Source organism: Nicotiana sylvestris, chromosome 5, assembly GCF_000393655.2.
Source record: "Nicotiana sylvestris chromosome 5, ASM39365v2, whole genome shotgun sequence".
In the NCBI taxonomy this organism is placed as follows: Eukaryota; Viridiplantae; Streptophyta; class Magnoliopsida; order Solanales; family Solanaceae; genus Nicotiana; species Nicotiana sylvestris.
The window spans coordinates 27,752,177-27,764,576 of NC_091061.1; the positions used below are offsets into that span (position 1 = coordinate 27,752,177).

The following is a 12,400-nucleotide window of genomic DNA, read 5'->3' on the forward strand; positions in this document are numbered from 1 at the left end:
GACATACCAGTTGCAAACAGCAGAATAACAGAGTAAGCAGACAGCCAGAAATCAACAGGAGCAGACTTAAGTCTTTAGCAAAAACACTTGAGAGTTCAAAAGGAACTCAAGAATGTTTCAGGCAGTAAAAGAGAAGAAGAGCAAAGTGCTCAGTATTAGAAGTAGAGAAAACAGTAGTAGAGAAAGTATTGAACTTGTGTAGTGTTCAATTGAAGTCTGAAGTGTGTGTCTCTTGTGAAAGTTGTGTGTAATGTCTTGTTTTAATAGTGCACAAAACGAGTAAGCAAAAGGCAAGAAAATAGTTTGCAATCAATCATAGAAGGTCTCCCTAAGGTTAAGGGATTTGATTTCAAACGGGCATGAGACAATTAAGGAAAGAAGAATAATTAAAAACCTTTCTAAAGTAACACAACACATGTAAATTCATAGGGATTATTTAAGGCAAAAATCCCATGGTACATGATTTGTGAAAAATAAGGCAAGTAGATCAATCAAACAGCCAGCAATTTATTCGAATGAACTTAGTCAGAAAAAGGTTGAGGAAAAGTTCAATTGAAAAATCAGTAACAAATCAATCGAACCTTGTTAAAAGGAGATTGGAATCAATTACACGTTGGCAAAAGGCCTTTTGAAAGAGAGTTTATCCTATATAAAGCATACAAACATGTGAAAAGAGAGAGACTAGTATAGGAAAATTCAGAGTCATAACAAAGAGGGTCAAGCAAAGGTCCAGTAAAGGCAAACAAGAGGCTTAGTAAGAAAATAGCGAAGGAACACATAGGATAGACATGTAAAAGTATGTTGTAGGAACTAGTAGAAGAGATAACAGAGCACAAGTAGAAGAACATGCATAATAACGGCAAAATCATAAGAACATAAGAGAAGACATGCGAGGAAAGGATACAAAACATAAGCGAGAACTCATGAAACATGGCATAAACAAACAGATTCACACAAAGAAAGAAGAAAAAATAAGAAACGGAAATCGTTTTTAAGATTTTGAAAAACCCTAAATTGAACAGACTAATTTTGAAAAGAGAAATTTGGGGAAAAGCTTTGAAACTTCGAGTATAACATCAAATCTATCACAGATCTAAGAAAACAAAAGAAAGAAAGAACCTCGAACAGCTTTTAGGGTTTCTCAAAACCCTAGAAACGAGAAGGCTTGGGAAGGATCTGGCCTGGAGTAGATCTGAGCCTTATCTAGGCTCTTGAGGCTCGAACACGTCGGAACGGAGCCGGAGAAGCCACAGGAACACAAATCGGCGGAGGATCTGAATAGGCCTCGTTGAGGTCGAACCTCTAAATCTCGAACAACCATAATTTGGGGGTGAAGGGAGGTGAGCATAGTTCGTCCATGGCCTGAGAAGCCATGGACTCCGGCGAGAATTGGTCGGAGAAGACGAGGGAGGCGATTATGGTTTTGAGTGTTAGAGAGCATTTGAGAGAAAGGGAGTGTTTGAGGGCGGCGGTTGAAGAGAAATGAGAGATAGGGTTAGGTCGTTTGAAATTAAAAAGGAAAGGAGGGATGTGGGCCGTTGATCAAAATGATCAACTGCCAGGATCTGAAGATACAAACGTGCGGGTCGGACAAGACGGGTAAAAAAAACAAATTGGGTCACCGATTTGGGGCCTGATTTGAGGTCAATTGGGGGGTCAAGATAGGCTATAATTGAAAGAAATTGAGGCCATGATTGTAGCCAGTTTTCCCTTTTGATTTTATAAAAATAGTTAAAGATGTATTAAAACCAAATTGAAGGCACTGCATCAACTAATAATATATAAATATTAATTCAAAAATATTGGGATCAATTTTGTAATTATAAAATGCTATTAAATCTTAAAGAGGCTAGTATTGCAATTATATGCAATTTAGTTTTAAAAATACCAAACGAATTTGTAAAAATATGCAAAAATCATGCCGACTATATTTTGATGTAAATATGAGAATGAAATAAATTATTATCCAAAATGGCATGCTTTGGGAATAATTATGGGATTTTATGGTGTAAAAATAGGCCATAAATTGGTTTAAAATCGTTAAAAATGCCAAAACCCTTTGGGGCTTTTTATATATGCACATATATGTCATTTTGAAAATATGTAGGGAAAAATTGGGTATCAACAGCTGCCCCTCTTTACCCGAGGAGGATGAAAGAGTTGTCGGGTAAAGACAAGATGGCCAATTTTGACCGGATCGGTGATTGAAAAGAATTTTGACCGAGATCTGGTTTTTGAGCCGCCTACATATCCTTGGTCTTACAGGAATCAGGCCACATGTAGTTCAGGAACCATTGACGGAATGTGTCGATGGAGATTCGAAAAGACGGACACAATGGTTAAGTTTGAAAAGGCATTTGGAATCAGATAGGTTGAGGAAAACTGGAGCGGGATCGCTTCTGTTGAGACGGTCGTTCGCTAGCCGGTGTACCTGTAGATGAGCAGATGCACATATTGTGTGTAATTTAAACATGATGCAAATTCCCGTTGGACCATGAATGCTGTTTTTGGACGGTTAGGATGACGTCCTCAGACTATGATGTCCTGGGCCATGGAGAGCATAAAATAAAGATTCGCAGGCCATGAAATGGTGTTCTCAGGCTATGCAGATGGTGCCTCCGAACTATGACACCTTTGAATAAGTTGGCGATATTTCAGCCCATGAGAATGTGGCAATCTTTCAGCCGAATGAATGCAAAGAGTGGCGATTTTTCAGCCAAGGCGTGAATTTGAATGCAGGTGGAGATATTTCAGCCAAAGCGAGAATTTAAATAAAGTGGCAATATTTTAGCCATGCAGGATGGAGACAGAGCTTAGTCTCGAAAGGCAGATAGATGGCCTTATGCAATATGAAGGTAGAGCTTAACCTCGAAAAGCAGAGAATAGCCTTATGTAAAATATAGATGGAGACAGAGCTTAGTCTCGGAAGGCAGATAGATAGCCTTATGCAATATGGAGGTAAAGCTTAACCTCGAAAGGCAGAGAATAGCCTTATGCAAAAATACAGATGGAGACAGAGCTTAGTCTCGAAAGGCAGATAGATATCCTTATGCAATATGGAGGTAGAGCTTAACCTCGGAAGGCAGAGAGTAGCCTTATGCAAAATGCGGATGGAGACAGAGCTTAGTCTCGGAGGCAGATAGATAGCCTTATGCAATATGGAGGTAGAGCTTAACCTCGAAAGGCAGAGAATAGCCTTATGCAAAATGCAGATGGAGACAGAGCTTAGTCTCGAAAGGCAGATAGATAGCCTTATGCAATATGGAGGTAGAGCTTAACCTCGAAAGGCAGAGAATAGCCTTATGCAAAATATAGATGGAGACAGAGCTTAGTCTCGGAAGGCAGATAGATAGCCTTATGCAATATGGAGGTAGAGCTTAACCTCGAAAGGCAGAGAATAGCCTTATGCAAAAATACAGATGGAGACAGAGCTTAGTCTCGAAAGGCAGATAGATAGCCTTATGCAATATGGAGGTAGAGCTTAACCTCGGAAGGCAGAGAGTAGCCTTATGCGAAATGCGGATGGAGACAGAGCTTAGTCTCGGAAGGCAGATAGATAGCCTTATGCAATATGGAGGTAGAGCTTAACCTCGGAAGGCAGAAAAGTAGCCTTATGCAAAATGCAGATGGAGACAGAGCTTAGTCTCGAAAGGCAGATAAGTACTCTTATGCAAGAATGCAGATGGAGATAGAGCTTAGTCTCGAAAGGCAGAAAGTAGCCTTATGCAGTGCAGGAATGTAAATGAGCAAATAGTAGTAATTTTCTTAGCTGATAGGCGGTTGCGATATCATGACTGCTGGGGAATGTTGGGTGTAGATAGTAGACCTTTGTGAGTTGAGTGATTGTTTCGAGGGTTTCGACTTTGAAGAGTGAATGCGTTTTGCATTGCGATCTGAGTTCCTGCATCCAAAGAAAAATCGTGAGTTCTGTAGAGGGGAAAGGTTAGTTTGTATCCCTTGGCTACTGACGTTACGTATCATTGGGGTAGCATTGCTAAACGACGATGATTCAAATGATGTTTATGCATGATTCAGTAAATGTAATGTAAGTATATATATATTTTGAAAAAAAATGATTTTATTTTGATGAACCAACAACTGCAACGTGGTTCAAGACACGACAACCTTGCTTGCTCCGAAATTTTGAGGGTCCTCCTCAAAATTTTGCCCCAGTTCACTGGGCTGGCGCTGCTGACGGCTGTGCTGAATAACTGAAAGCGGATCGATTCCAGAATTTTGAGGGTCCTCCTCAAAATTCTGCCCCAGTTTACTGGGTTGTTGTTGATGCGAAAGCCGACAAACTAACTTCGGAATTTTGAAGATCCTCCTCAAAATTCTGCCCTAGTTCCACTAGCAGGGAAAATGGAATTTTTATTAAAATGTGACCAAACCCATAGGGCTGCCTACGTATCCCCTCTTAAATGGGAATCAGGTCAGGCGTAGTTCAAATTACATCATAAAGAAAAGCATACGATCAAATGTAGTATCTCTTTACTGCGTCTGAGCTGATCGGCTTCGGCCAGACTTCTCCGTCCATTTCTACAAGAATAAGGGCTCCTACAGTTAGGACTCGGTGAACCATGTATGGACCCTGCCAATTGGGAGAGAATTTCCCTTTGGCTTCGTCTTGATATGGAAATATCTTCTTCAACACCAATTGTCCTAGTGTAAACTTCCTTGGTTTAACTCTCTTGTTGAAGGCTCTGGACATTCTGTTCTGGTATAACTGACTGTGAAAAACTGCATTCATCCTCTTTCCATCTATGAGGGCTAACTGCTCGTAGTGACCTTTTACCCATTCTACGTCATCTAACTCGGCTTCTTGTATGATCCTTAATGATGGAATTTCTACCTCAGCGGGAATGACCGCCTCTGTACCATAAACCATTATGTAGGGAGTTGCCCCGGTTGATGTGCGGACTGTGGTACGATAACCCAATAAGGCAAATGACAACTTCTCATGCCATTGTTTGTGCCTCTCGATCATCTTCCTTGGTATCTTCTTGATGTTTTTGTTGGCCGCTTCTACGGCTCCATTCATCTGCGGTCTATAAGTCGTAGAGTTCTTGTGTATGATCTTGAAAGTCTCACACATTGTTTTCATCAGGTCGCTATTAAGATTGGAACCGTTGTCGGTGATGATTGACTCTGGAATTCCGAACCGACAAACAATACGGTCGCGGACGAAATCTGCTACCACCTACTTGGTAACTGCTTTGTATGATGCTGCTTCAACCCATTTAGTAAAATAATTAATTGCTACCAACAGTCCGCACTGATGTAGAATTTCAAACGACGGATCCTCTCAGATTTCCCATTTTGCCCCCAAATAATTGATTTCCCGGACTGGACTAGCGCGGGAGCGCATGACTAGCGCACATCCCACGCATATCGAGTTTCTTTCTGTCCAAATCACTGAACTAGCGTGGGAGCGCATGACCAGCGCATGACCCGCGCTAGTGGGGTTTTCTCTTGTTAAGATGTTGCTGCTCAACTTTTCGTCGTTTGACTCCATTTTTCACTTGATTACCATCATAAATCCTCATTTGTTTATTGAACTCCTGTGAGACATTAAAGTCATGATTAGAGCCAATTTTTGCATTATTTGAACATTTACAATAGTAAACCATCCTTAAGTTGAGCTAAAACATAGGCTATATTAAACAATTTAGCCTATTATCAACACCCCACACTTAGCTTATTGCTAGTCCTCGAGCAATCCACTATATTCTTTTTAGAGAATTCTTCACTCAACCATTTCCCCTCACGCATTACACCTAGAACATTGTACATACTTAACACCTAGCAGTGAACAATCCTAGCCTTAAAGTTGTCTCTCAAGTGCTATGCAATATTCAAACTTCCTCAACTTACTCTTCACAGAAGTCAAGATTTGCTTTTCTGTCACAAGTCATATGCCCTCACCATCATGCCAACAAGAAATATTTGGTAATTACTCCGCACATTCAAGTCATATACTTATAATAATCAATTAAAGCACTCACTCTCACAATAGAAGTCACATGCATGCAATGGGTACCATAAGCTTGCCCGTAATATAAATCTCTACTAATTTAGGCTAGCTCGACTCAAAATCAATTAGGACTTTTTCATGGTTGTAATGTGGGCTAAGGGACGGGTAGGATGTATTTAGGAATAGTGACTCAACCCCTAAGCACTTTAACACATCACACGAGCAATTTTCAGCATAAATTCTTCAACCCACTTCTCATTTATACACAATATCATCCCACAAATACGCTCTTCTTCTTTAAGCACTCTATTAATTCTTTCCCACTAGCTAGAGCAAAACACAATGTAATTATCTCTTTTTTTTCTTGTCACTCCATTTCTGCTAGTGGTGTATTCGTTTACAACATAAGTGCACCTTTCATCCTTTTATTGGTTCCACTCAAAAGTCACCCCACACTTATTTCCTTCTTACTTCTATTAGCGCTCTTCTCACAATTAAAGTGCTTTAAGAGGTAAAAGGATCAAAACAATGTCAATTAAGAACAAAAGGGTATAGGCTTGTAATGCGGGCGCCAAACAAAAAGTCTGAAGGCTCAAAATGGTTAACTAGGGACAAATTTTATTTGTAATAAGCAATTAAGCTCAAAAAGGTCAAAGAAAGCCTAACATCATTTTTCAAACCGAGCATCACCTCAAATTTCGCTTCAACTCACATACTGGGCAAGTTCGAGACATAAGTACAATACATGGACTACACAAATAATCACCACACATGGCATATGACTCATTCCAGATCAGCTCATCAAGACACTCCATTACGAGCATTCAATTCAGTACAACATACAAATTAAGGCACTTTCAGTGAGATTCAACAATTAGGACTAAGCGTTACACTCTAGGGTCTAATGTGTTCAGGTGTGTCAACGCTATGGGTTCACTTTTCTATAGCTTATAACTCCTTATTTTAGTCTACAAAAAAAATATAAAACAAAAATTAAAAACTACCTATGCCCGGTTCAAGATAAACTCTTGGAAAAGAACCGCGGCTTAAAGAAAAACCAAGGGGAATTTCTACACTACCTAAGAAAAAATATATAAAAAAATCTTTTTGTTGTTTTCTCTAGACTCACTTCCCTCAAGAAAATTCGTCTAAAAGATCCGTCGTAGGGAAAAGTCTAATTTTTCAAAACTTGCGGACTGTTTTGCTACCAAAATATACAATTCCTCGTGGGAACGATACTTTACTTACTACTATATTACTTGTCGATCGCATACACTTGCGTGAGTGTTTTGGTTGCAACAAGTTTTTGGCGCCGTTGCCGGGGACTTGGAAATTAACTATTCTTCTAGATTAGACATTGAATTGTTTTTATTTATTCATTTTTTATTTTTTTTGTTTTAGTTTAGTTAATATTTTTTATTTATTTTAACATGGAATCTTGGAATGAAAGTTATTCGAATGATGGTTATTCTTATTTTGATGATCCTTGTCCATATTGTGGAAGACCGCACTGGTGGAAAAATTGTCAGAATGTTCCCGGAAATGAGTTGTTCGCACAATCTCAACCCTTTGAGTGGAATATTTGTAATATGTGTAGTGGTCAAGATGGCCACTGGGATGGTTGTCCTAATTCTTTTCATCCTTCTCTGAGCCCTTATTACGATCATTCTAATAATGTTTGTGAGTTTGATAGGGGCAATGAAGTACAAGATATGGAACCTGATGCATATATTGGGGATATTTTAAAGCAAGTAGCAGAGTAACAGGATAAATTCAAAAAAGATATGAAAAGAATGAGGGAAACAATCACAAGAATGAAGGCCAATATAGAAGAATTGAATGAAGATAGTGAGTACCAGCAAGAGGAAAATTTTGAAAAAGAGGAGATTTTGAGTCAAACCTGGCTGGTGGAACAAGCTGAAAGATTGGAGATATATGAGGCTCAACGTGAGAAAATTACAGATGGGATACAAGGCCTAATAGAAGGAAGAGCTAAAATAGGACAAGAGATCGAAAAATTTGGCACTGTTATTCATGACTTGGGAGCTCAATTGATTGCAAAGGTTGATGCGTCTAACGCCCAACAATTTAATGATGAGTTGTATGAAGCTAAAAAAAATCTTCTAAACCAAATAGAGGAGCTAAAACAAGAATACCAATCATTAGATCATATTTTTCTTGAGGATGTCCATGTTAAGAAGAGTGCTCTAGAGCCATGTGAAGAAGTAGATAATGTTATATTTGAAGACTCTAGTGTGTGTACATATGAGGATGTAATTAGTGATACAATTCTAGAGTTGGGGCGTACTACTCCTCATTCCATACATTTTTCAACATTGTGTTTGGATGATGACATGAAAATCGAGTCATCTGAGCCTTTGGGGGAACCAATGTACGAGGACCTGGGTGCTTATATTCTGGAATTTATCATGTCAGAAAGACATAATTACATACCTCATTTGAAAGCCAAAAAGTGTAGAACACGATATTGGTTGCTCGACCATGTTAAATTTGTCTCACCACCCCTAGAGCATAGCAAAAAGCTTGAAGCCAAATTGGGGGCTCAATTTATAAGTTCAAAGTGGAGGCAAAAAGTGGTTCACGTCGTGCCGCGATGTTAAATTAGGCGCTTGTTAGGAGGCAACCCAGCTTTACTGCTTTATTTTATTTTTATTTATTTTTGTTTATTTTAGTTTTCTACCTTTGTAGCATTTGTTGTAGGATTATGAGCATAGAAGAAAAACCACTGAAAGGGGTGCAAATGCGAGCCAGCTGGTTGGAACTAGTGTGAGGTACCCGCACAAAGGACCATCCTTGGGAGAAGTCTGAGTACCCCGTGAGCTGCCAGTGCTTCGGTCTTTGGCCTTTCAGGGAGTTTCTTGTCCACCCTTGTTATTTTTTGCTTTTATTTGTGCATTGGGGACATTGCACTCTTTTAAGTGTGGGGTGGGAGAATTCCTTTGGATAATTAGCTTTTTAGTATTTTAGCTTCTTATTTCTTTTCTTCGTAGTTGTGTAGTATTTTAGAAGATTAATTTTTTTTATGTGAAATAAAAAAAAATGGTAGAAAAATTAGACTTTTCCCTACGACGGATCTTTTAGATGAATTTTCTTGAGGGAAGTGAGTCTAGAGAAAATAACAAAAAGATTTTTTTTATATATTTTTTCTTAGGTAGTGTAGAAATTCCCCCTTGGTTTTTCTTTAAGCTGCGGTTCTTTTCCAAGAGTTTATCTTGAACCGGGCATAGGTAGTTTTTAATTTTTGTTTTTATATTTTTTTTTGTAGACTAAAATAAGGAGTTATAAGCTATAGAAAAGTGAACCCATAGCGTTGACACACCTGAACACATTAGACCCTAGAGTGTAACGCTTAGTCCTAATTGTTGAATCTCACTGAAAGTGCCTTAATTTGTACGTTTGTACTGAATTGAATGCTCGTAATGGAGTGTCTTGATGAACTGATCTGGAATGAGTCATATGCCATGTGTGTTGAGTATTTGTGTAGTCCATGTATTGTACTTGTGTCTAGAACTTGCCCAGTATGTGAGTTGAAGCGAAATTTGAGGTGATGCTCGGTTTGAAAAATGATGTTAAACTTTCTTTGACCTTTTTGAGCTTAATTGCTTATTACAAATAAAATTTGTCCCTAGTTAACCATTTTGAGCCTTCAGACTTTTTGTTTGGCGCCCGGGTTACAAGCCTATACCCTTTTGTTCTTAATTGACATTGTTTTGATTCTTTTACCTCTTAAAGCACTTTAATTGTGAGAAAAATGCTAAAAGAAGTAAGAAGGAAATAAGTGTGGGGTGACTTTTGAGTGGAACCAATAAAAGAATAAAAGGTGCACTTATGTTGTAAACGAATACACCACTAGCAGAAATTGAGTGACAAGAAAAAAAAGATAATTACATTGTGTTTTGCTCTAGCTAGTGGGAATGAATTAATAGAGTGCTTAAAGAAGAAGGGCGTATTTGTGGGATGATATTGTGTATAAATGAGAAGTGGGTTGAAGAATTTATGCTGAAAATTGCTCGTGTGATGTGTTAAAGTGCTTAGGGGTTGAGTCACTATTCCTAAATACATCCTACCCGTCCCTTAGCCTACATTACAACCATGAAAAAGTCCTAATCGATTATGAGTCGAGCTAGCCTAAATTAGTAGAGATTTATATTACGGGCAAGCTTATGGTACCCATTGCATGCATGTGACTTCTATTGTGAGAGTGAGTGCTTTAATTGATTATTATAAGTATATTACTTGAATATGCGGAGTAATTACCAAATATTTCTTGTTGGCATGATGGTGAGGGCATATGACTTGTGACAGAAAAGCAAATCTTGACTTCTGTGAAGAGTAAGTTGAGGAAGTTTGAATATTGCATAGCACTTGAGAGACAACTTTAAGGCTAGGATTGTTCACTGCTAGGTGTTAAGTATGTACAATGTTCTAGGTGTAATGCGTGAGGGGAAATGGTTGAGCGAAGAATTCTCTAAAAAGAATATAGTGGATTGCTCGAGGATTAGCAATAAGCTAAGTGTGGGGTGTTGATAATAGGCTAAATTGTTTAATATAGTCTATGTTTTAGCTCAACTTAAGGATGATTTACTATTGTAAATGTTCAAATAATGCAAAAATTGGCTCTAATCATGACTTTAATGTCTCACAGGAGTTCAATAAACAAATGAGGATTTATGATGGTAATCAAGTGAAAAATGGAGTCAAATGACGAAAAGTTGAGCAACAACATCTTAACAAGAGAAAACCCCACTAGCGCGGGTCATGCGCTGGTCATGCGCTCCCGCGCTAGTTCAGTGATTTGGACAGAAAGAAACTCGATATGCGCGGGATGTGCGCTGGTCATGCGCTCCCGCGCTAGTCCAGTCCGGGAAATCAATTATTTGGGGGCAAAATGGGAAATCTGAGAGGATCCACTCAACTTACATAAAGTAAAGCTCCATTATTGAGATAGGAGATCAGATTTTGAGGGAGAAAAAGCCATAGAAGAAGGAAGAGCTTCATCTTGGAGCTAAGAAAGGAGAAGAGGAACAACATCTTGGAGCAAGGATTAAAAGAGTTCTTCTAAACTTTCTTCTATTTGTTTGTTTATATTATGTTTAAAACTTTTATTGTTGATTTTTTTATGATTATGAGTAGCGTATTCTTGGGTCATGGATGTTAGATAATTATGTTATTTGAAGCTTAGATTGAAGATATTGAATTTATCATTATGGGTTGTTTATTTGATTCTGCTGTTAATTATTTTACTGCGTAGCTAACAGTAAAATACTATTTACGAATCTTGAGTTAAACTTGAAAAAGGAAATTCTTGGTTGCATATAGAATCAAATACAACAAGTTTTGACTCTCGGGCATCGGGTGAAGAATTTCTACCAACAGTCTGCATTGATCAACTTATCGACTGATGTAGACTCAAATAATTATCAATTCGAGCTAAATTATCACAAAATATATAAAGAACCAATTTACAATTTACTTAGTAATTAAACAATAATTCAATACAAAATTACTACACCAATTACACAATATTTTGATAACAATTTGGGTAAAGATATTCCAGGGTCATGGACTTGCTAGAGATCATGCTACTATTTTAGCTTAAGATTGATTTATTGAATTATCCGGGTTATTGATTATAGGGTTAATAATATTCATAAGAATCTTTCGAGTTCTTATGCATCTATTCAAGTTAAACTAATACCTATATGTCTATGGTATTAATATTAGCAAGAATGCATTTACAACTCCTATTTTTCAACCAAACAAGGCAATTAAGTATATGTCTATCTTAATTGCAAATTCTTCACCCGATGCCCGAGATTCAAAACTTGTTCTATTTGATTCTATATGCAACCAAGAATTTTCTTTGTCAAGTTTAATTCAAGATTCGTAAATAATATTTCACTGTTAGCTACGCAGTAAAATAATTAAAAGCAGAATCAAATAAACAACCCATAACGATAGATTCAAGATCTTCAATCTAAGCTTCAAACAACAAGATCATCTAACACCCATGACCCAAGAATACTAGAGTTTTTAGCTACTCATAATCATACAAAAATCAACAATAAAAGTTTTAAACATAATATAAACAAACAAATAGAAGAAAGTTTAGAAGAACTCTTTGAATCCTTGCTCCAAGATGTTGTTCTTCTTCTCCTTTCTTCGCTCCAAGATGAAGCTCCTCCTTCTTCTATGGCTTTTTCTCACTCAAAATATGATCTCCTATCTCAATAATGGAGCTTTACTTTATGTAAGTTGAGTGGATCCTCTCAGATTTCCCATTTTGCCCCCAAATAATTGATTTCCCGGACTGGACTAGCGCGGGAGCGCATGACCAGCGTACATCCCGCGCATATCGAGTTTCTTTCTGTCCAAATCACTGAACTAGCGCGGGAGCGCATGACC

At 38.0% G+C, this 12,400-nt stretch overlaps 1 protein-coding gene across 1 annotated transcript; it reads right to left on the bottom strand.

Moving 5' to 3' along the window:
• Nucleotides 1-4,341: 4,341 nt before the first annotated feature.
• Nucleotides 4,342-4,888, bottom strand: LOC138868424 (uncharacterized). Its single transcript, XM_070145977.1, has 2 exons — nt 4,496-4,888; nt 4,342-4,350 (listed from the first exon to the last, which is right to left on the bottom strand). Exons 1-2 carry the CDS (start codon nt 4,886-4,888, stop codon nt 4,342-4,344), a joined length of 402 nt encoding a protein of 133 aa, XP_070002078.1.
• Nucleotides 4,889-12,400: the final 7,512 nt, after the last annotated feature.